The following is a 22,630-nucleotide window of genomic DNA, read 5'->3' on the forward strand; positions in this document are numbered from 1 at the left end:
TATTATAGTTATTTGCTTCGTAGAATTACAAATTTCCAGATTTTTCAGTTTGGATTGAAACAGACAACTAATCAAATCAAATATTAATGATATTTTGCCAATCCCTACTAAAATAAGAATCATCAAAATAATTATTGTTAACTAATAAAAACAAAACAACAGATGACTAAGTCCGATAAAAAACATTGTTTTTCAACAAATAAAAACAACACCAACAGATGACCAAGTCCAATGTAAAATTTATACCGCTTAGTGTTCAACACGGAAACTCACCACGGGAGATGTACTGAGGATCGTCACACGATTCTCTCCTGAGAACCTCCAACAGTTAGGATCATCTTCCACTCTTCCTGTATCCACTCCATATTTATAGGCGTATGTTCCATTGTCTGACTCATTTGTGAACAGAATTGAGTTCCCACTCACACCACAACCATCAGGAAGCTCCTTAGCCGAGCATGAGACATTTCCAAAGCGTCCAATAAACAACACCCGGTCTCCTAAGTCACTGACCTCAACCCATAGACCAGTCTCCTCACGTAGCCTACACACTATGCATGTGGACCGACTCAAATCTGATGCATTAGAATGAGAGATGAATTTCTCAACCATGAAAAGTTCTTCATCGTTGCCACATGGCACCAGATATTTTACCGAGACCATAGGCTTCACGGGCATCAGGGGAGTCATGCGCAACGAGAAAGGATCGACTCTGAAAGTGTGCATCATAGTCCTACTCGCATCACCAAGGATTACATAAAAACTGCGTCTGAAAGTTACTATCTCGTCAGATAAAGGAGCTACGAATCCCATTACCAGCTTCCACTTCATTTCAGAACTTCTCAACGCCAGAAAAAAACTTCTGAAGCCGAGAAGCACAATGAATTCTTCTCTTCCCTCCTCCTGTAGCTGAAGAACAGCTAGGGCACTGTAGTCTTTAGAACCACAACCGGTCATTCTGTAATGATGGCCAAGAGGGAGGATCTGGCCGTCACGCATGTTCATCAAAGTTGGGTCAGATCCTGGGATCTTCACTTTCACTGAACACTGAATAGGAGATGGAAGCTCTGTTTGGTCCTCTGACTCATCTCGGCGTATCCCACCTAGAAAATACTCAGAAGCCGATGCATGAGGAGGAGTTTGGGCTTTAAAGAGGAACAAAGGGGTCTTCTCAAGGGTGCACAAGTCTTTGCTTTCTTTAGGTAAGTTGGCGAAGGAAGGAAGAGAGTAACTTTGTCGGCCTAACATGCAAGGAGGAGGAAATGTGGATCGCCAAAAGTTGCAAACAGAGCGAGCATGAACAATATCAAAACAGTCCTCCACATTCTTTGATACAATGTTCAGTAGCTCCTCTGGTAGACGAGACCAGTCTGGCATCACGGATGATGATGATGATGATGATGATGATGATGATGAGGTCTTCTTTTTAGTTGCAGATTCTAGCATGGTTGTTGATGAAAAGCTGCGATTCAACAATCTGAAAAAATAGAATTCTTAGGGTTTTACGAAAATTGTAAACATATATGTGCACAAATAATTAATATCATAACAATCTACTATCTAAAACTGATCCGAGTTTACTACAACAGTAAAATTTTCCATTACACAATGAAACATCGTTTCAACTCCAATACTAAGAGAACCTAGTTTTACGTACCAAACAAACTGAACCAGAAGTTTTAGAGCCTTAAGTCAGACAAGATCGCTCCGTAATATAAACAAAAAGGTCGAGAGAGTTTCTTCCCCAGAAGTCAAATGTAGTGTTTTTTTTATTGGGGTCAAATGTAGTGTTGATTAGAACCTTATCTTTTTACATAGTAATGGTAAAGAAATTAACAAAAGGTCATACGTGACGTATGTATTAAGTCTATCAACTAAAATTACATATTAAAAACTTTTACCACGTAGATTTATATATAATACTAACATAAAGATAGATATTTAAACAAATCTGGAATTAAAAAAATCTTTCAAAAAGGAAAGAAAAGATATGTAAGAAGTATCTAAAGGAAACAAACTTTACAAAAAGTAAATAAATATTCATTAGTTAATTTGACAATTCTACAATTATTAATTCTAAAATAAGATGGGTGTGACAAAAAAAAGAAGAAAGATGGGTGATGTTGAGAATTTACTGAGATTAGAAAAAATGATAGAGAAATTAGAGGAAACGATAATGGAAAAAAAATGAAGAGCTGAAGGAAATGAGGAGCATAATGAAGAGCTGAAGGAAATGAGGAAGGAGTATGACGAAGAGATGAAGAAAGTGATGAAGGAGAAGGAGAAGAACGAAGAGCTTAATAAAGTAAGAAATGACAAGGATAAAAAAAACTGGAGCAGGAGCGTTGTGAGTTAGAAGAGTTAGAGCATACAAACTCGGCACTCCGTATAAACGAACGTCAAAGCTATAGTTTCAGAACTCAAACTTATAAATCACGAACTGGATCAAGTATAAAGAATGCCTCTCTTTATTATATGCTTAAGAAAACTAACTCAAAAACTTAAGCTCTCTAAATCCCTTTCACAACTCACAAGTTATACCACAACTAGGTATCTCCTTATATAGGGATTATATATTCCTAAACCTAATAGATAAACATGAATAGATAACTCCTAAACATAATGTATTTATCTAATTCCATAACTCGGTAGATTTAGGATGATTACTTGCACTTCAAGTAATCTTCAAGCTTAGTCCAACATTCTCCCTCCTAAGCTTGAAGTCTTTTGTCAACACATCTTGAACTCCTATGAGCTCCCTCATCTACTTGAATTTAGTTCTCCCTAGTGCCTTGGTTAGGATGTCAGCCCTTTGCTCTTGTCCGGGTACATGCTCGACCTTGATCAGCTCCTTTTCTACACACTCTCTTATGAAATGGAATCGAGTGTGTATGTGTTTGCTTCGACCATGAAATACTGGATTCCTAGTCAAAGCAATAGCTGATTGATTATCTATCCTGATGACCACCCGTTCGCTCGCACTGCCCATGATCTCACCGAGTAAGTCTTGTAGCCAAATGGCTTGCCTTGCTGCCTCAGTCCCTGCCATGAACTCTGCTTCACAAGAACTTAGAGCAATTGTCTCCTGCTTCTGTGAACACCAAGTAATAGGACTCTCTCCAACATAGAAGATATGTCCTGTGGTACTCCTCCCATCATCTTCATCGACGTTATGACTACTATCGCTGTATCCCATTATCTTAATCATCTCAGAACCAGTATGTGCAAACGTGATACCATACGATGTAGTTCCCTGTAAGTACCTTAGACATTGTTTCATTGCTGCTCCATGTGATGCTCTTGGCGCCTGCATATATCTACTCAAAACCCCCACACAAAACGCCAAATCAGGTCGGGTGTGGAGTAAATAGCGTAAGCAACCAACGTTCCTTCTATAACAAGTAGCATCGATCTCATCTTCTTCCAAAGATTTTGAAAGCTTTAAGCCTGCCTCCATTGGAATATGACACGAGTTGCAGTTCTTCATGCCTGCCTCTTCTAGTATTCTCAACGCATATCGCTTCTGATTTAAGGTTATACCTTCCTCGTGTTGATGAACCTCTATCCCAAGGTAATAGGACAGCTTCCCTAGATCACTCATTTCAAATTTACTAGACATCTCCCTCTTGAACTTCCGGATCACATCAACGTTTGTACCTGTAACAAACATGTCGTCTCCATAGACTGCAAGAAGTAGAAGCTCTCCATTCACCTCCATTCGAAACACTGAAGGTTCTTTAGAACACTTAGTAAACTGCAACTCCTTTAATATTTGATTAAGCTTGTTGTTCCAGGCCCTAGGCGCTTGCCTGAGTCCATATAACGCCTTCCTTAATCTGTAGACTTTTCCTTCAGAGCCCTTGACTACAAAACCCTCCGGTTGTGTGACGTATACAACTTCTTTAAGTTCTTCGTGAAGGAATGCTGTCTTGACGTCAAGGTGGTGGATCTCCCAGCCTCTTGATGCTGCCAAACTGATGAGAAGACGGATTGTCTCTATGCGAGCAACAGGAGCAAAGACTTCATCGAAGTCTATACCATACTCTTGAACATAACCCTTTGCACAAGCCGTGCCTTGTATTTATTAATACTGCCGTCTGAGTTTCTCTTCAGTTTAAATATCCACTTCAAGCCTATAGCCTTAGCACCGCGTGGAAGCTCTACCAGCTCCCAAGTTCCATTCTTAACAATGGACTGTATTTCCTCATCACACGCTTTGATCCACTCCTCTGCTTCTTGTGCTTCACGAAAGTTTCTCGGTTCATGGTTTATCACATTCAGAAGCATCTCTCCTTCTTCCTCCTCTATCTTCAAAATATAATCATCAAGATACTTTGGTGTGAACACCTGTCTCTGAGATCTTCTTAAAGTCGGAGCTGCTTCCTCTTCTTCACTATCACCTGTTTCATCACTCATATCTTGAGTAGTCGGTTCTTTCGTATCATCATTATCAGTCTCCTCGACGTCCTCTGACTTTATCTCAGTAATCCTATCCATATTAGGAATATCTTCTTGTAGTCCATGGTTACCAACCTCCCCAATAGTAACCTCAAAATCTCCAACTCTGTTTTCAATACTAGAGTCTCTGTTCCAGTTCCATCCTTTTGTCTCGTCGAAGACCACATCACGACTTACCACAACCTTACGTGTCTTAGGATCAAGCATTCGGTATGCCTTAGACCCCGGTTCAGTGCCCAAATGCACTAGCAAGCGAGATCAATCATCAAGCTTCTTTAAGTGCTCTGTTTCAACCTTAGTGTAGCCGATGCATCCAAAGACTCGTAGGTGACATAGGTTCGGTTTTATTCCATTATAAGCTTCATACGGAGTCATGTCTGCTAGTGATCTTGTACCAATCCTGTTCAAGAGATAAGTTGAATGCCGTATTGCTTCTCCCCAAAGATAGTTAGGAACCTTCTTGTCTTTCAAGATTCTTCTTGTCATCTCTAACAACGTCCTGTTACGTCTCTCTACCACTCCGTTTTGTTGCGGAGTGTATGGAGCCGTAAGATGCCTCTTGATTCCAGAATCTTCACAAAAAGAGTTGAACTCTCGTGACACAAACTCTCCACCTCTGTCGGTTCTGAGAGTCTGAATTTTTGCTTTTGAATCTCGTTCCACTACTTCCTTGAATCTCTTGAACTTCATAAATGCATCACACTTCTTCTTAAGTAGTATTGACCACATATACCTAGAATGATCATCTACGAGTACAAATATATATTTGTTTCCTCCTGCTGTACTTGGTGTAATGGGGCCACATAAGTCTCCGTGTATAAGCTCTAATATCTTCTTGGCGCGGTAAGTCGTTGCCTTTGGAAACGCCTGTCTTGCTTGCTTCCCAAGCATACATGATCCACAAACTTCTTTCTCAAGTTTCACCTGCGGTATTCCTGTGACAAGCTCTCGTTGTATCATATATTTCATTGTCTCCTGATTTACATGTCCCAATCTCGAGTGCCACCTAGCACACTCCCCCATTGATGTCGTGTATAAGCATAACTCCTCCTTTAGACCCATATAAACTTTGTAAAGCCTATTCTTTGACCTAAGAGCTTTTACAAGTAGCTTTCCTTCTCGATCACGCATGGTGAGATATTCTGCTTTTAAGCTAACATCACAAACTGATTCTGTGGCTTGTCCAAGTGAGATGATGTTACTTCTTAAATCTGGAATATAGTAAACTTCTGTCATCGTCCTTGGCTCGCCGTTCCGATCAATAAACTCTATAGACCCTTTTCCTTTGATATCTATCCGAGAATCATCTCCGAACTTCACCTTTCCTGTGATAGTATCATCCAGATGTCTGAAATATCTCCTGTCTCCTGTCATATGGTTACTAGCGCCATTATCTAAGTACCAAACGTTGTCTCCACCCGTCTTGGTCTCGTATTTGCTTGGCACAATCCCATCTTCGTTGAGGTAAACAATCTCATGTATCATGAGCTCCTCTGCATCATGAGTTTCACTCTTGTTTTCCTCTGTTTCCTGCAACTTTAGCAACCGGTCCGGACAGTCAGAGGCGTAGTGCCCAAGTTTATCACATCTATAACACATGACTCTCGATGTGTCTCTGCCTCCTCTACCGCGACATCTTCCTCTACGACCTCCTCTTCCTCTATTACGGAGGTCGTTATAACCTCGCTGGCTTTGATTCCCATTAGACTCCATGTTAGCATACATTAGTTGCCGTTGATCATCCTGAGATTCTTCTTCATCTTCTGTTATGCGTTCCTCATAGACCTTAAGGCGACCAATTATGTCCTCAAAGCTTGTAGTTTTTAGGTCTAGTACCTGTTCCAGAGAAGCCACAATGTGTATGTACTTCTTTCGCGGTAGACTTGACAGGAACTTCTTAACCAGTCTAGGTTCATCGATGTCCACACCTAACGCTGCTGACTTTGATGATATCTCGGACAGTCTTCCTCCAAAATCGTCTATAGTTTCCTTATCCTTCATCTTTAGTCTCTCAAACTCATTCATGAGAGTCTGTAGCCGCGCCTCTTTAACCCTCTCTGCTCCTACATGTCGTGTTTTGATGGCCTCCCAAACTTTCTTTGCCGTACTTAACTCCCCGACTTGCAAGATGAGAGACTCCGGTATCGATTGAAATAATAGCGCAACCGCCATATCATTCTTCTCTCCCTCTGCTTTTTCATCCTCAATAGTCTCCCATACTTTGTGTACTTTGAGGGTTATCTTCATGCGCATTGCCCAGACTGTGTAATTCGTCGATGTGAGCATAGGACATTTAATTGATGATGACGTTCCTCCTTTAGGTCGATCGGTAACTGCAACAATATCCATCTTTCTCTCCTTAGCTCTGATACCAAATATAGTTTCAGAACTCAAACTTATAAATCACGAACTGGATCAAGTATAAAGAATGCCTCTCTTTATTATATGCTTAAGAAAACTAACTCAAAAACTTAAGCTCTCTAAATCCCTTTCACAACTCACAAGTTATACCACAACTAGGTATCTCCTTATATAGGGATTATATATTCCTAAACCTAATAGATAAACATGAATAGATAACTCCTAAACATAATGTATTTATCTAATTCCATAACTCGGTAGATTTAGGATGATTACTTGCACTTCAAGTAATCTTCAAGCTTAGTCCAACAAAAGCACTGATGAGATACAAGATGCACGCACAGAATTAACTAGGGTAGTAACTTATATACTTAAGCTTTGTTTTCATCTTCTTTCTTTTATAAGTTAAGTACCTATGTTGGTGTCTCATGCAAGATTGTTTCTGTATTTGCAGGGACTGAGAGATTTATCGGCTGAAGGATCTATAATCAGAGTAAAGAGGATGGGAGAAGTTGATGAAAAACCTTTCCTGAAAGTATGTGAGCTTAAATTCAGTGGCGAAAACGTTGATCTACAACACGCCATGCTTCGTACAACACGCCATGCTTCGCTCGAAATGGCAGAAAAAACTCGAAGGTTCCAGCATGGTACCCATTTAAACGAGTGGGGAATGGAGAAAAAAATGAAGGTATTATGTTCTTTTGTTTTGAAACACGAAGGTATTATGTTCTTCCATTTGTTTTCTTTACAAGTACTCTCCGACTTGTTTTACAAGTCTTGATTGTGGTGAATGTTGTGGTATGGTTTAGGAAGTTGTGGATGATGAAGACGAGAAACTTAAGAGTTTTGAGTAAAGAGTGGGGAGAAGATGTGAGGAACGCAGTGAAGACAGCACTCGGGGAGCTGAACGAGTTTAACCCACGGGGCAGGTATGTAGTTCCAGCACTGTGGAATTTTGAACATGCGAGAAAAGCCACACTCAAAGAAAGTATTGCTCACATGACGCAGCAGATCAAAAATCTCAAACGGAAACGGACCTAAAAGGTATGTGACATAACTTTGTAAATTGAACAGGATCCATGAATCACGTTGAGCTATAATACCATGTTGAAATTCTGCATTTCCCTACAACCTCAAGATAAAAATGTAAAATCATATGGAGGGGTTGGGTGATGTAGAAATGTTGAAGATCTCTTTAATGCCAACGTCAACTCTCTCACTCTTTCTCCAGTTACCTCTTATTTCTTCTACTCTAACCTCTTCCTTAATCTCTTTTCCATTCATCCTTGCACTCATTTTACAATCACTCACCCATACATGCATATAGTAAATCTTCTACTTACACTCATTGCTTACACAACTTCACTCTAACCGATACTTCTAGGTCACTAGCTTTGTTTTACAAGAAAATCTTACTTAAGAAAAAATCTTACTTAAGACATCAACAACTATAATCATGCTTTCTTGGACTAACTAAAACGTAAAACTTGGCAACTAATCTAACAACTCTTGCTAACTCCATGACACAAAACTTGGAAGTTGAAAAATGAATTAGCTAATGACTTGTTACAAGTCTAACTTCAGTTTTGACTTAATGTTACTTGAATCTTCTTCTCTTCTTTTAACCTTTCACATTTGGAGGACTTACTCAAAGAATCATTTCCTAACAAGATGCGATCCCTGAGTAGAAGAATCTTGATTTCGGAACTACCCATACTGAAGGGTGTAAAGGCGACATAATAGCACATTAATTACTTGATCCAAGCATGAAGGATCCATTAGTATCAAACAAGAATAAAAAAAAACATTTCGTCTACTCAAGAATGAGATTTTTGGAAGCAAGAGAGGAAGGTTAAATTCGCACTTTATGTACTCAACTCATTTTACATCAGATGTTTTTTCTTCTTCTAAAACCTTTTGAATTCGTTGATACGAAAAATTATTTGACCACATATATATTTTTCCTAAACTATCGTTCGCTTAAAACTAAATTTTTGCATATATTTTTAAAATAACATATGTTTCTTTGTCTGACACAAACCAATCAGATCATCTAGTTATGTTATTTATAAAATTTGTCTATTTGACAATAGTAGTTTACGTTACCAACTTTATTATATTAAATTAAGTATTTAAAGGGGAAAATGTTATGTGGTTTTGTAGTAGCAAGAGTAAAAGAACCAAAACTCTACAATAAATGTGGCGGCGTTGAGAGAGTAGACATCAAACACAGCCACTTTTTATGTTTTGTTTTGGTATCTCTTTGCATAACCCCACAAGTAAAGAGATAATGGTTGTTATCACGGCTTCGAAACGGATACAGCCTCTTGGACGGCGACAGAAGACGATCCCTCAGCCATGCCGTTACCGTTGCTATTTAACTTCAAAGTGTTCATCGACTGTAAGGTCTTGCCGGATAGATTGGAAGAAGAAGGACGACCTCCGACGTCGGCAGCTCCAGGGATCAAAGAGTTACGCGTGTGGTTCGTGGCTGTTGAGATGGCAGTGGCTAAAGATATAGGCATGAGACAAAGACCTTTTCCTTGAAGGTATTGCATCGCCGAGCCCATGTCTTCTTCCAATAGCTTCGCCACTTGATGCTCCGTCATCGTCAAGCCGTCGTCGGAGCTTCCGGTAGGCTGGTTACCCCCGGCGAGAGCGGATGACGCGTTCCCGTGGGACCCACCTGCCTGAAAAAAATATAAACGAAAGTAAAATTAAAAGATAAAGAGAAGAAGGTGAAGCCCTAAGTAGTTTATACTATAGTCGACACGCGGGCTCTCTCTTTAGTCTTTTCTCTGTTTTGAATTTCTTGCAAGATTTATCTATTTTTTCACATAAATATACGTAACGCAGAACATATCTAACCGTATAACAAATGCACTGTTAGGCAAAACTTATATGACTTCGTAGTTATCTCCATTAACTTGGGTGTTAATTAGTATATATTTTTAAAAGGAGGAGCTGTAGGGAAATTAATTACCTCAGAGATTTGAGAAGAAACGGAAGCAGCACCACCTAATCTGCTCATGCTCAGTACCTAAAACGCAATAATTTAATTCAAAATCGGATTAGTACACCGGCCCACTATTATTTAATCTAAATATACATTATGTAAGGTGTGTATATGACAATCCAGAATACTAATAAAGGAGAGGGAGCATAAGGAATTTTAGTTGCAGAGGCCCATACTTGATTAACTGCTATAGAAATAGTGGTGTACTAATATGTTAGCTTTTCTTTTTGTCTAATATGTCAACTACTACTAGACAAAGAAAGAATCTTCCATCAATACCGAATATGATAAATCATAATTTAGTTTCTAAATTGAAGATTATATCTTGTTCTATGAAACCAAATGAAATTATGATGGTAAGAGAGAGAGATTCACCTTGACTTGGAGTTGTAAGAACTTGACATAATCTATAATCTCATCTAGCATCGATGCCTTGTCTGTCTGTCAATTATTATTTATAGAAATACACAAAAAACAATCTGTCAGAACTGAGATCCTAACACATTTATTACTGCATTAATTAACTTTGTTATTGTAGCCTAATTAATAAGCTAATCAGTGTTTAATCATTTGACTGATATTTTTATATTTAGCGGCTAAACCACCAATTATATGAGAATGAAAAAAACAACTAATTTTACTACTTGCTAAATCTCAATTTCGTTGATAAATTGTAATGTTTTCTATACAAATGATATTGGATCATGCATATTCAATCAGAGTAGTGAATTAGTTTTCAAATGATCCATTTAATATATAGAAAAAACTGAAAACGAATTAAATAAAATACCTTATTGCCGTTAGGTACAAGTTCTTGAAGAGCTTTCATTCTCTCCGCAATTCTCTCTCTCCGTAACTGCCCCATAAAACAATTTTTTCAGAAAATAGTAAAAAATAATAAAAATTCTCTTCTCAAAACTAAAAATGTCTACGCCTTTCTCGGTAACAGATACGAGTTAATGCAACGAAAAACATTCAGGATAAAAAATGATAAAAAAAAGTTCAAACCCTCTCGGCGATACTGTGAGGATCAGTAGCTTGACCTCTCCTAGCACGGACTTTAGTCCTACTCTGGGACGGAGACGCCGCAGTACCACCAGTATCTGTAGACGCACTCGCTTGTTGTTGTGGTTGCCTTTGCGTTTGGCCTTGTTGGTGTATCGGTCCACCTCCCGACCCCTAATATTTATTATCATAAATATACATCAAGATCGAAACCTAGAGAGAGATGTATTTTGATTTATTACCTGAGGGATGTGGAAAGGAAGAGATCCGGTTGCGGAGAAGCCACTGTAAATATCATGGGTGGAGGAGCCATCAACGTTGTCGTTTTGTTGATGAGATGTTAAAGGCATCATCATGATCTGTTGATTCCTCGAGTCCACGAAGCCATCAGACGGAGGAGGCTGAGGAGCATGAGTTTCGTCGACTGAGGGCCATGGAGCGGAGGCAAAGATGTGGTTTAGGAAGTCTTCGTGGTCGAAAGTAGTCGCCTGAGTTTGCATATGGGAAGAAGATGAAGGAGTTAGAAGGGAGTCCATCATCTTCCACACTTTTTCTTCGGAGGAAGGAGTTGGAAATGTGAGAGGTTGGGCTTAGCTAATACAAAGAGAAATGTGGTAGATATACTAATATTTAAAAGGATCAAGGATTGAAAAAAAAAGTTTTTAAATTAACTTCTTTTTTTTAACACAGAAGAAGTAAATTAACTAATATCATTTTCTTGTGATTGGTTGAAAAGAAGAATCAAAACACTTCTTTTTTCTTGTTAGCAACCCATACCGTATGATGATGATGATAAATCGATGATTATCATTTCCTTTAACTTCCGTTTAACTTTGCTTCACCTTTACTGACTTTCTTAATTATTGTCATTGAAGAGGATATTCACATATAACATACAATGTGTAACACGGCAGATAGCCAAAAAAAAAAAAATTCTCTAGTTGGTTTCAGCTGTTCTTATATCTTAAGATAGTCTACTGACGACCTAATTTTGTCCTGCCATTTCAATATTTCTTTATACTCATCGAGTTTCTTTCAAAAAAACCATCATCGAATTCTTTATATGTGGAATTCATATTCAACATTACAGGGAAAAACTAACCATATTTTATTTATATATTAAATGGAATCAAGTATATGTACATATTTTAATTTATCTTTTCACGATGAAAATATCTAAGATAACTCGATTTGGTACATTCATCACTGATCTCAACCCATCATAAGTGTTCTCTAGAAATTCTACTGTTTTTGCCTTGTCCCCAAGATTACAAACATCCTATCCCGAGAATGATACTATTTGAAATTTATAATCACAAAATATGATACTAATATAACTGAAATTCCATATTAAACGAAAAAGAGAAGTATCAATATATAGACTATATAGTAACTTATCTTTTGGAGATTTTAAGTACTCACGACATCAAACTCATTTTTTGAAGATTTATAGTGTGCCACAATCACCGTTCTTTAATTTCAAATAAATAACAAGTTTTCTCGAAGATTAAACAGATTCTGATAAATAACTAAATATCGTCTCTTATAATTTTCTCTTTGGATCCATTTATACAGTTAGAGTTTGTAAAGTTACATTTTGTAGTCTGAAAATTGATGTTTTCCATTTCCATTGCTACCATATGAACTAGTTTTTAAGTTACAAAAAACGTAGAAACTAGTTTATATCAGACAAATTATAGGTGAGGAAATTATTCATTCTTTAAAGCATAGGTATTTGAATACATACATGCATCTTCTTATGTAACACGCACACGTATATCAGCCACTCATGTTGCCATGCGCGCGCGCACACACACATGACACACATATATATACTGGTTCACACATTCGCCAAGTTCAATGAATAATCTTTCCAAGTCACGATTCTCTCAAGTTTATAACTGAACAAACGTGTATGCTTATCTATATTTCATATATGCCTATGTATGTGCATATACACATACGAAGTACGTATACATTTACTTTATAAACAATCAATGCAAGGGACATTCTTTAACAAAAAAAATCCTTAGGCACATGTGTATATAGTGCCTCGCCTCCCACCATCCGTGTTATCGCTTCACCTCCCACCATTCGTGTTATCGCCTTTGCCTTATAGGTTTCAAATGGGTGAAAACAAAATCGTTAAATATAACATATGTTTTCTGCATTTATAGTAGGCATGAAAATATAAAACCACTGAGTCTCCTGTTGTGGAGTCTGCCATGACCTTACCGGTTGATAACACTTCTGCTACTCTTGAAGCCTGTTCAGTTCAAAAGAAAGGTATCAAATTTATAGAGCATGGTCTTGGTTCTAACAAGTTTGTTTCGTTGCTCTCTCTGGAAGAAAAAGAAGATTCATTGGATTCGTCGTAGAGACTGATTCGATGGATTTTATGACACTTTCCGGAAAGATAATTTTTTGAGAAAAACCGGTTAAACCATCCGCAAAATCTAGAGAGATACTCTTGCAGTCCTCGGTTCACGGACGTGGAAATCGAGGACGAGGGAAGCACGGTGGACGTGGCTAGAGTTTTTCCCCTATCACTAATTTCAATCGAATGATATATCCGATTGTTTCTGATTCATTTATGTTCCTATTTCTTTTTAATCGTTTGTAAAACTGTATGACTATTGTCATAACCGTATCTTGTAACCGTATTTGCATAATAATATTTATATATATATATATATATATATATATATATATATATAAAGACGACATTTTAACAAAAATGAAACTAGTCCTACTTTGATTTAGGAACTCCGATTAAGTTTGTGAGGAAAGCAATGCAATGTTGATATGCTTTAAATTTTGTAACATATCATCATCTTTACCACATCTAGATCCACGAAGTCTATTAGCACAATGTTTTTGAATTGAAATACTCTTGTTTCCGTATATTTAAATTATAAGTTGTTGTGGGTAGAAACACAAATATGATGATACATACTTTTGTCTTTAACATTTAATTTGAAAAGAGAGAACGACCAAAGATAAGTTATACTCCCTCCGTTTCAAAATACATGATGTTTTAGAGAATTTTTGATGTTTCAAAATAGTTGATGTTTTGATATTTTTATATTATTTTAGTTTATAGAAAACTGTGTGACCAATAATGTTTAGTGCTTATTTTAAAGGATTGGCTGAATTAGTTTTGATTTATATTTTTAATGTTACTTTTTAGGAAAGAGTGTTTACCTTAATTATTGTGTATACAACCAAAACATCAAATATATTGAAACAGAGGGAGTATTTAAAATTTTATTTTAAAAAGTTTTGATTAGATTCTGTTTAGTCATTTTATTTTTTTGCATTTAACTTTGAAAACAAATTATATTTTTGAACAAAAACATTTTTACAGCAACTTGTACATCGAAACAGATGGAGTTTATTTTATGTTCTTCTGACCATGATCTACAATATATATTTAGCTTTGAAAAATAATATATTTTATGTTTACGAATGAATATAGCTGATTTATTGAACTATATTCGATGTATGTGTCGTTTAATATTTTACTTTCTTATTTATATATATGTTTTCATACTATCTTCTTGCATCCATTATAAAGATATTGATAATTAGATTTTGATAAATGTCATACTGGTGGTCGAGTGAAACTATTTAAGAAAGTAACTAACGGTATTGGTTTTATAGGTTAAGTAAATGTTCTGCTTTGATTTGATAAATGTCACATGGGACATTCTGCGTTTGCACAAACTCACAAGGGGAGAAAGATGGGCTTTAATTACACTCATTGATTATGCAAATGTTGGTCAAATAATTAATGTACTACACAACAAAGCTAGACAGAGGAAAAGAGTGATGAACTAATTAAGTTAAGTATACTATTATTAATACAGAGTGGTACTTTACAAGTTAAAATATTGAGACTACTAGTTATTTCTGTTTGTTCTTAATAAAGTACATCGAAGTCACAAAATATGTTTCTTACATTCTTCTAAACAAAATTAAATTAATTAGATGTGTGTATAATTTGGTATACGTCTTTGTCATTTCTTCCTTTACACCACAGTCCGCAGATCCCACGTAAATTTGATCAATATGTTACACCGATGGACGATCGTATTTTACATGTTTTGTCTAAAGATAAACAAAACTGAAGAAGATCGCTTTTCTCCTAAAGGCTACACTTTTGAATTTCATAAACGTGAAATACGTCATTATGAGAATCAAAACAAACGTGTTTACTATAATGTTCAATGCACTGACGATTTGAGGAAATGTGAACAATATAAAAATGTTATGATTGTTCAATTTCGGTTTAGTTATCTAAACCAATTTAAATTTAAATATTAGAATAGTAGTTCGCTGAAAGAAATGTCATGATTGAAAATAATAAAAGGTGTGTGTGGTTGGAAAAGAGATAGAAGATGGAGTAATACAGCCAAGATTTAATTTCATGGCAGAAACTAAAGAAAAGTAATGATAAATAAAGTTTTTTTTTTGATAATCCAGGGGTTCCCCGCTTCGCAGGTCATTCTCTTGGATCCGGTCAGGCAGCGGTTCACTTCACCCGGGAGGGTTGTACCTAGGTCTGAACCCAGTACCGCTTTGGTGTCCAAAAGAGATAGAGTAGTTTCCGCATGGGGGGAAACGAACCCAGATGGTGATTGCCACCACGTGCCCGTCCTACCACTTGAACTACCTCGTCCGGACAATGATAAATAAAATTCTTGTTTTTAAAGAAGTTTTTCTCTGAGTGGAGATTTAATGTTACGACTAGGAGAATGTATATCGAATACTCCATCCTATGATTTTAAATGGTATTTAGAAAAATATATATTTCAAAATAGTTGATGTTTAGATTATTTTAAATATATATATTAATATTATTTAAATTTTGTGACTAATTATAAAATATTATATTTTATTTATTGGTTGAATTAGTTTCATTTAATGATATTTTGTATAATTAAAATAAATTGTATAGAAATTTGTATTTTCTTAATCCATACGTAAAAACCTTAAAATTGTATAGAAGTTTCATCTGAGGTTTGATCAAGTTTTTGGGCAACAGTTTTCTTTTTTTTTTCTTCTGTTAATTAAGAAAAAATCAGGTACTGGACTGTAGTCTTTTCAAGGTTCAGAGTTAGTTTTTACTCTTATTTGAAACTACGCTAGGCTAGTCAAGCGGTAAGTTCGGACCTAAAGAATTATCGAAAAGTTAGGAGTACTCGAGGAATACACGGAGTCTAATTTTAAATATAATTTAATATAATTATAATAAGTTTAGCTAATTTTAAACATGATGATATTAGGCATAGTTATATAACATTTTAATATAATTTTAAACAGTTTCTTTTTGATTTGTCAAATATTTAGATTATGGTGTGTTTGGTACAAAAAATCTCTCTATGTATGTGTTTGTTTTGGGTTTGATAGCTAATTGTAATTATTTAGTAATGATTAATTACACAAAACCTGTCAATAATAATTAAAAATAATCAATTGTGTTTTAATTTTACGCGAACGGTGAAAAAAAACTTTAAGCGGTCAATTCAAGATTTAGGCGGGAATTAGGTGGTCTTACGCGGGTTAACATCTATTTCAACTATTTGATCAGACTCTCTGCAGTAAACCTCAAAATAGCATCTAGACGGCCGTCTGGACAGCTAAGTGGCCGCGTTTTTGAACGGGGTTTTTATTGATAATATTTAAAAGAATTTGGTCCTATAACCCAAAAAACTAAAATTAATAAACTAATCATTTGTCCTTTTCTTTCTCTTCCTTTTTCTTCCTATATCTCTCTAGGCAGTGGTTAAATTTTCAATTTAATTTTTTTTTTGGTTATTTCACTAATTCCCCTACTATATATGTCATAAAACTCTACTCTCACTAAATTTCAAATCAAAAACGTAAAAATATCAACGCATACGTGTAAAAGAACTGGTCTACCATATCCGGTGGTGGAACGAATCGTAAGATTTGTCCAAAGTAAGATAACAGCGTAGCTGATAAGTTATAAGAACATATGGGAATTTCATCTTCTGTTTTGGCAAATTTTATAACTAGAGTAAAAATTATATGGTACGAGAGAAATTGTAGATTGTAAACTGAACATATGTGAATTCCATTATTTTTATCAAATAATTTTTAGTGTACAGATTATAATGTTTTATATTCTAAAAATACTATAGATATGAATAAAAATAATATTTAATAATATTATAATAAGATAAATTGAGTAGAAAACATATTCACATATGATTTTATGTATGTAATGTTTTCAATTACCTAAAAAAATTACATGAACAATTTTGTTTTAGTAATTCAAATGAAAATAAGAAAGTTTATAAATATATTTGAAAAACAGCTGTATAGATATTTGAAAATAATTTATATATTAACAAAGTAAACATGGAACATAACAAAAAAAAAGTAAATGTAGTAGAATGTTAACAGTTAAAAAAAAACAAAGTAACATGACTTTTTTTATGTTGGTTTATATATATATCCCTTGACGGTATGTAGGACTAGAGTTGAGTTGTAATACATGTTAATGTGTTATACTTTCTTGTAAGCTACAATAAGCTACTTTATTCTTATGAGAATCTAGTATAATTCTTTCAAACATCTTTGTGCACTTTATTGTCATCAATTTATCAATCTAGTGAAGTTCTTTTATATATCAATATTATTATTTTAATTTTTCATTATAATTTGACAGATTATTACTATATTAGTAAGATGGCTATTATTTTCAACGTAGCCAATTATTTATATTAAAAAGAGATAGCATTACACTTCCACAACTTCTTTGGATATTCTTCCACCCAATAAGTCGGTTATCATATAAAAGATGTTAGCATCTCAATGTGTAATGCAATTATGCAAGCAAGGATGAGAACTGAGATTTAAGAGTGGAGAGTAGACTTTCTTATTATATCAATCAAATATAAGTTCTGCAATATAAATACAATATACCATAGTTCGTTTACCTCTTCTTGATCTTGACTTTTGATAGCCATTGTCAAATAAATAACTACATTTGTAATCAAGATGATCTATACCAAAAATACACAACTCTTACGTTACCTTCCTTTTTCTGATAATCTGGAATTTTAAATAAACATCTAGGTGAAAGGTAGGTGAGACATATACCACATACAAGAAAAAAATTTCATTAGTTTTTTTTAAGATTTGAAGAACTAGTAATTTAAATCTCTTATGCCCCATGCACATCTGGTTAAGAACTCCCTTATCTAATGTAGAGTGCCACATGTTATAACACTAGCTAGATTCGCCCCTGGAGACAGTAGGAAAAATGGGGAAGGATAATGGGGAAGGATACAAGCTGTAAATGGAAGGGTTTGACGCCGGCAGCTAGAGGCATCATCGACGTTGAAACGTGGTGATGGCAGCTTTTCCTCAATTCTTGTACTTGGGAGAATTAAGGTGACACCATTTTTTTAAGTTTTTGGCCGAACAAGTACTTGGATTTTTTTTTAATGACCGTGGGGATTTTAGGCGGTAAGCCCAGACTAATCTCCATAGACTTTCCATCCGGCGAAAAAAAAAATACTTAGGTTTCTCGTACTTGAAACCTTTTTACCGCAATTTTATACTCCATAAAATATTGATTGGAAGTTAAATTGTTGTTTGAAGTTCTGAAACCATCTGAAAGAGTATTCTGTTTTAATAAATTCGACGTCCTTTTCATTATAATAAAAATATTCCATCGGAGAGATCGATGAGACTGGTCCCAAATCATTATTTCAGTATGAAAAAGCTAAAAGTTATAAACTCCAAATACTCATCAAAAGGATCTTTGTGCTTCAATCACAGTCGTGAGATGAAACCGGCTCCTGTGATAACATAACACAATCGCTCACTCACTTCTTAGTTCTTTTGCATGACAATATATATGTTACTACTAAACAATATCTCTTACTGATTACATAGTTATTACAAACCATAAAAGTTAAGCTAATCACTCCATTTTATTCAAAGTTTTTTGGTTCAATCCGATACAAACGAGATAGTAACGAGCGATTGAAAGATGAAGAACACAAACAGGGAAACTAACCCATAGAGTATGAGGGTGTAGGCAAGTTAATGACAGTGGTCTTCACTTTGGTCATCAAATTGATGCTATTTGTCACACCTTGTGATCCTATTCCACTGTCCTTTAGTCCCTGTTAATTCCAACCCAAAAAAACAAGTTAGCTAACCGGTCATAACCGAGGCAGAAATTGGTCTAGAAATTTATAATATTCACCTGGAAAGGGAAATGGTCTGGTCCACGAGCTGGCGCAGAGTTGATCTGAACCGTTCCTGTCTCCATTGCATCACTGATCAGCATTGCCTTATTGATGTCTTTAGTGAACACACATCCCTTCAAAAAGATGATTGTTGAGTTAGCTCCGGTTAAGTGAAACCCAAGTAAACTGGACTAAACCAAACCCAAAAATAGCCAAAAACAAAAGTTATGTTACCTGAAGGCCAAAGTTACTAGCATTGCAATGATTAATGCCTTCCTCAACCGAACTGATCCTCAAGACAGGCAAGACAGGACCGAAAGGTTCCTCCCAAGCAATCCTCATGTCCGGTCTGACATTGTCCAAAAGCAACGGCCAAATCAAGTTACCTTCTCTTTTATACTCTTGACAGAACGTTGCTCCTTTCTCCTTAGCATCCATCACCAATCCTTCAATGAAATTAGCTGAGGATTCCGACACCACGGCTGTAATATCACAGTTCTCTTCCGGCGGTCCCACCGTGAGTTTCGCCACTTTAGCTTTCACCTTCTCAACAAGCTCATCCGCCACTGATTCCATCACTAGGACTACCTTAACCGCAGTGCATCTCTGCCCGCTATTTCAGATAGAAAAAAAACGGTTGACGCCTATATATCGGTTTGGTTAAGCTCATTGTAGATTTTTACCTGTAGGAGAATCCTCCTTTGATGATATTGGAAGCCACTAAATCAAGATCAGCATCCTCCAGGACAATGCATGCATCTTTTCCTCCAAGTTCCATCTGGAGAGGGATCATTCCAGCTTTCTTGGAGATTGAGATTCCGGTATCACCGCCAGTGAAACTGAAACCGGTCATCCAAAATGTAAGTAGTCAACAAGAACATAGCCGGTTTGTTGAAAATGTATATATATATATATATATATATACCTAATGCAGTTAACAGCAGGGTGCATGGTGAGGAAATCGCCAATCTCAGAGCCTTTTCCAGTGATGCAGCTAATGAGACCTTTTGGGAAACCGGCTAAGTGAAAGCAATGCACCATATGAAGGCAAGAAACAGCTCCCTGAAGAAATATAACCGTTAAAAATTTATGATTCTCAAAACATTAATTTTAAAAGAGTGTGTACAGTTTTTGTTGGTTACTTGAGTTGGAGGTTTCAGGACAAGGGAGTTTCCAGCTATCAAAGCAGGAGCGATCTTTGATACAGCGAGATTGACAGGGTAGTTGAATGGCGGAATAGCCAAAACCACACCGAGTGGGATCTGCAGCTCCACAATAGTTAGATCAAAACATTTGTTGTTAAACTTCAAGAAACTGATGGCAGACATATTAGAGATTATACCTTGGAAGTGAGGCAGTACTTGGTACGTTCATTACCAGGAAAGCTATCAGAGAGCAGAAACTTTCCTTCACCTAAGATCCTAACACCTTCTTCAGCACAATAAGAGATCAAATCTCCAGACCTCACAACCTTTCACCAGAATCAAAACATTAGAGATCTGTAAAAAAAAAGAATGGTTTCAAATAAAAGTAATGCATAGAGAGAGAGAGAGAGACCTCAGTGACAGAATCTTTGGCTGGTTTAGCAATTTCCTTGACAAGAGACTCAGCGATGGGAGCTTTGTTGTCCTTGAGGATGGCAGCAGCTTTGTGAAGAAGCTCAGCTCTTTTCCAAAGAGGTGTCTTTGCCCATGACTTCTGAGCAGATTTAGCCATCTCCATCACCTTGTTCACTTCTTCTTGCGTGCATGCTGCGTTTCACATAAACAGAGCATTTATCTTATAATAATGTCCTCTGTTTCTCTTTGAAGTATTTCTATAAAGTAATCAAGTTATTGTTTTATGGACGAACAGTCAGGGGTAAATCGGTAAATTTTCCAACAAAACAAACAAAACCTCATCTAAAATCAAGAAGGAATGAAATGTAACAAGACAATGATGAGACATACCTTGAACCTTGTACTGTGTCTTCCTCGTGGCTGGGTTAACGATGGCCACACTCTTACCGGAGGAAGAAGTTTTCCACTCTCCATCAGAGTAGTACTTGTAGACTTCTCCGTCTAGAATCTCTGTGAAAATTCCAGTCCCAGCCATTGATGTCTTAAAAGGAGAAAAGAAGAGTCAAAAGAACACAATTTTTGTGTTGTGTTGTTTTGTTTATGTTAAGACAGTGTCTGAATATATAAGCCAGAGAGGCAAAACAAAGAAGTCTCTCTCCTCTGTGTCTCGCTTCTTGGTTGTTGAAAGAGAGAGAGAGGAGTAGGAGGTAATTGATTAGTGGGTTATATGAAAGGAGTGGTGAAAGAGCATGGAAGGTAGATAGATAGATAAGTTATGTAAAAGAAAATCTAGAAAGGATAAAGAACAAATTGTATGGTGAGAAATGAGAACTAGAGAGTGAAGAGTTTCTTGGTGTGATCGTTTTGTTGGGTTATTGAATAGCTTTTGGACCTACACCAACGTATATTATGGGACTCATGATGTTTAGCCACAAACCATCATGCATGCATAAATAGTATGACTCACAAGGTCCATTTTTTTGGGAATATTCCAATTTTTAAAAGGTATATATATAGAAAAGTTAAAACAAAAAATTCCTTCTGTCATTAAATATCTTTTTTCTCTTGACATGCTTAATTCTCAATTTAAAAATACCGAAATTATCTTCCCTAGTTAAATTTTTGTGATAGTCTAGTCTATAGATGTCAAAGAGATAAATTTACAAACTATTTATGGCAGATGTTTATCTGCGAAAAATGGGATAACAAAATAATAATCAGTGGTATAATACTTTTCTCTACAAACGCGATTATCATATTTCATATAAAGTTACGTGATAGTTATTTAAATCTGGATGAATCATCTCATATGTTAAAAAAAAAGCTAAAATAACACCATAATTTCATTTATTTACGTACGTCATCCAGTTCTTGGCAATCTCCACTGCTTTGGCATGGGCCGCCGTTGGTGTGGTCATGGGGAATTTTCAATTATCGGGAAGATAGATTTTTTTTTTTTTTTTTGAACAACTATCGGGAAGATAGATAAAGTTCCCGTGCCTTGATTTTATCGGAAGCCTTCCAAGTTTGGTGTGCCACCTCTCCACAGAACAAAATGTGGATTCTTAAAAAAAAAGGACTTTTGTGCTGAACATCTGGCGTGCATTTACTAGTATTTGATAATGCCTCACCCCGTACATATCGATCTTACAAGTGTTGATATACTTCTGCAGATCTTCGCTGTGTTTTGGCAAGATACTCCCTTGCCATTACATCTCGCGAAGGCATCACGGGTCGGCCTTTGATGCACCTGGGAAAGCTTTCACAAACGTTGATTTTGTTCTAAGAGGATAGAAAGATCCTTGTCTAATGGTGATTACTAATACACAGTTTTCTAATATTACACTCTTTTCAGTGCCAGACTATTCATTCAAATTATTGTCATTATGCATTACGTGAGGTGAGTATACTGTTGTGGTTTCTTCGAATGATCCTTCTATACTCAACTCGGAAGATCGAACTAGTGTAAAACGGAAGACGACCAATTAAGTACTTATCTA

General features: G+C 36.1%; 3 protein-coding genes across 3 annotated transcripts; all 3 read right to left on the reverse strand.

Annotated features, from left to right (window-relative positions):
• Positions 1 to 166: 166 nt before the first annotated feature.
• LOC108853416 (F-box/kelch-repeat protein At1g64840-like) lies at positions 167 to 1,479 on the reverse strand. The gene has a single exon (XM_018626828.2). It carries the CDS (start codon positions 1,444 to 1,446, stop codon positions 250 to 252), a length of 1,197 nt encoding a protein of 398 aa, XP_018482330.2. The 5' UTR covers positions 1,447 to 1,479; the 3' UTR covers positions 167 to 249.
• A 7,436-nt stretch (positions 1,480 to 8,915) lies between these two features.
• On the reverse strand, positions 8,916 to 11,467 carry LOC108852215 (transcription factor LRL1). The gene is made up of 6 exons (XM_018625720.2): positions 11,083 to 11,467; positions 10,844 to 11,014; positions 10,626 to 10,691; positions 10,211 to 10,276; positions 9,803 to 9,859; positions 8,916 to 9,509 (listed from the first exon to the last, which is right to left on the reverse strand). The coding sequence occupies exons 1-6, from the start codon at positions 11,377 to 11,379 to the stop codon at positions 9,120 to 9,122; spliced, it is 1,047 nt and encodes a 348-aa protein (XP_018481222.2). The 5' UTR covers positions 11,380 to 11,467; the 3' UTR covers positions 8,916 to 9,119.
• Positions 11,468 to 18,498: 7,031 nt separating this feature from the next.
• On the reverse strand, positions 18,499 to 21,366 carry LOC108848320 (NADP-dependent glyceraldehyde-3-phosphate dehydrogenase). Its single transcript, XM_018621649.2, has 10 exons — positions 21,021 to 21,366; positions 20,629 to 20,822; positions 20,414 to 20,542; positions 20,214 to 20,333; positions 19,997 to 20,133; positions 19,755 to 19,910; positions 19,306 to 19,684; positions 19,089 to 19,205; positions 18,897 to 19,005; positions 18,499 to 18,675 (listed from the first exon to the last, which is right to left on the reverse strand). The coding sequence occupies exons 1-10, from the start codon at positions 21,163 to 21,165 to the stop codon at positions 18,650 to 18,652; spliced, it is 1,512 nt and encodes a 503-aa protein (XP_018477151.1). The 5' UTR covers positions 21,166 to 21,366; the 3' UTR covers positions 18,499 to 18,649.
• Positions 21,367 to 22,630: the final 1,264 nt, after the last annotated feature.

The sequence above is a fragment of the Raphanus sativus genome, chromosome 4, assembly GCF_000801105.2.
Source record: "Raphanus sativus cultivar WK10039 chromosome 4, ASM80110v3, whole genome shotgun sequence".
Taxonomy (NCBI): domain Eukaryota; kingdom Viridiplantae; phylum Streptophyta; class Magnoliopsida; order Brassicales; family Brassicaceae; genus Raphanus; species Raphanus sativus.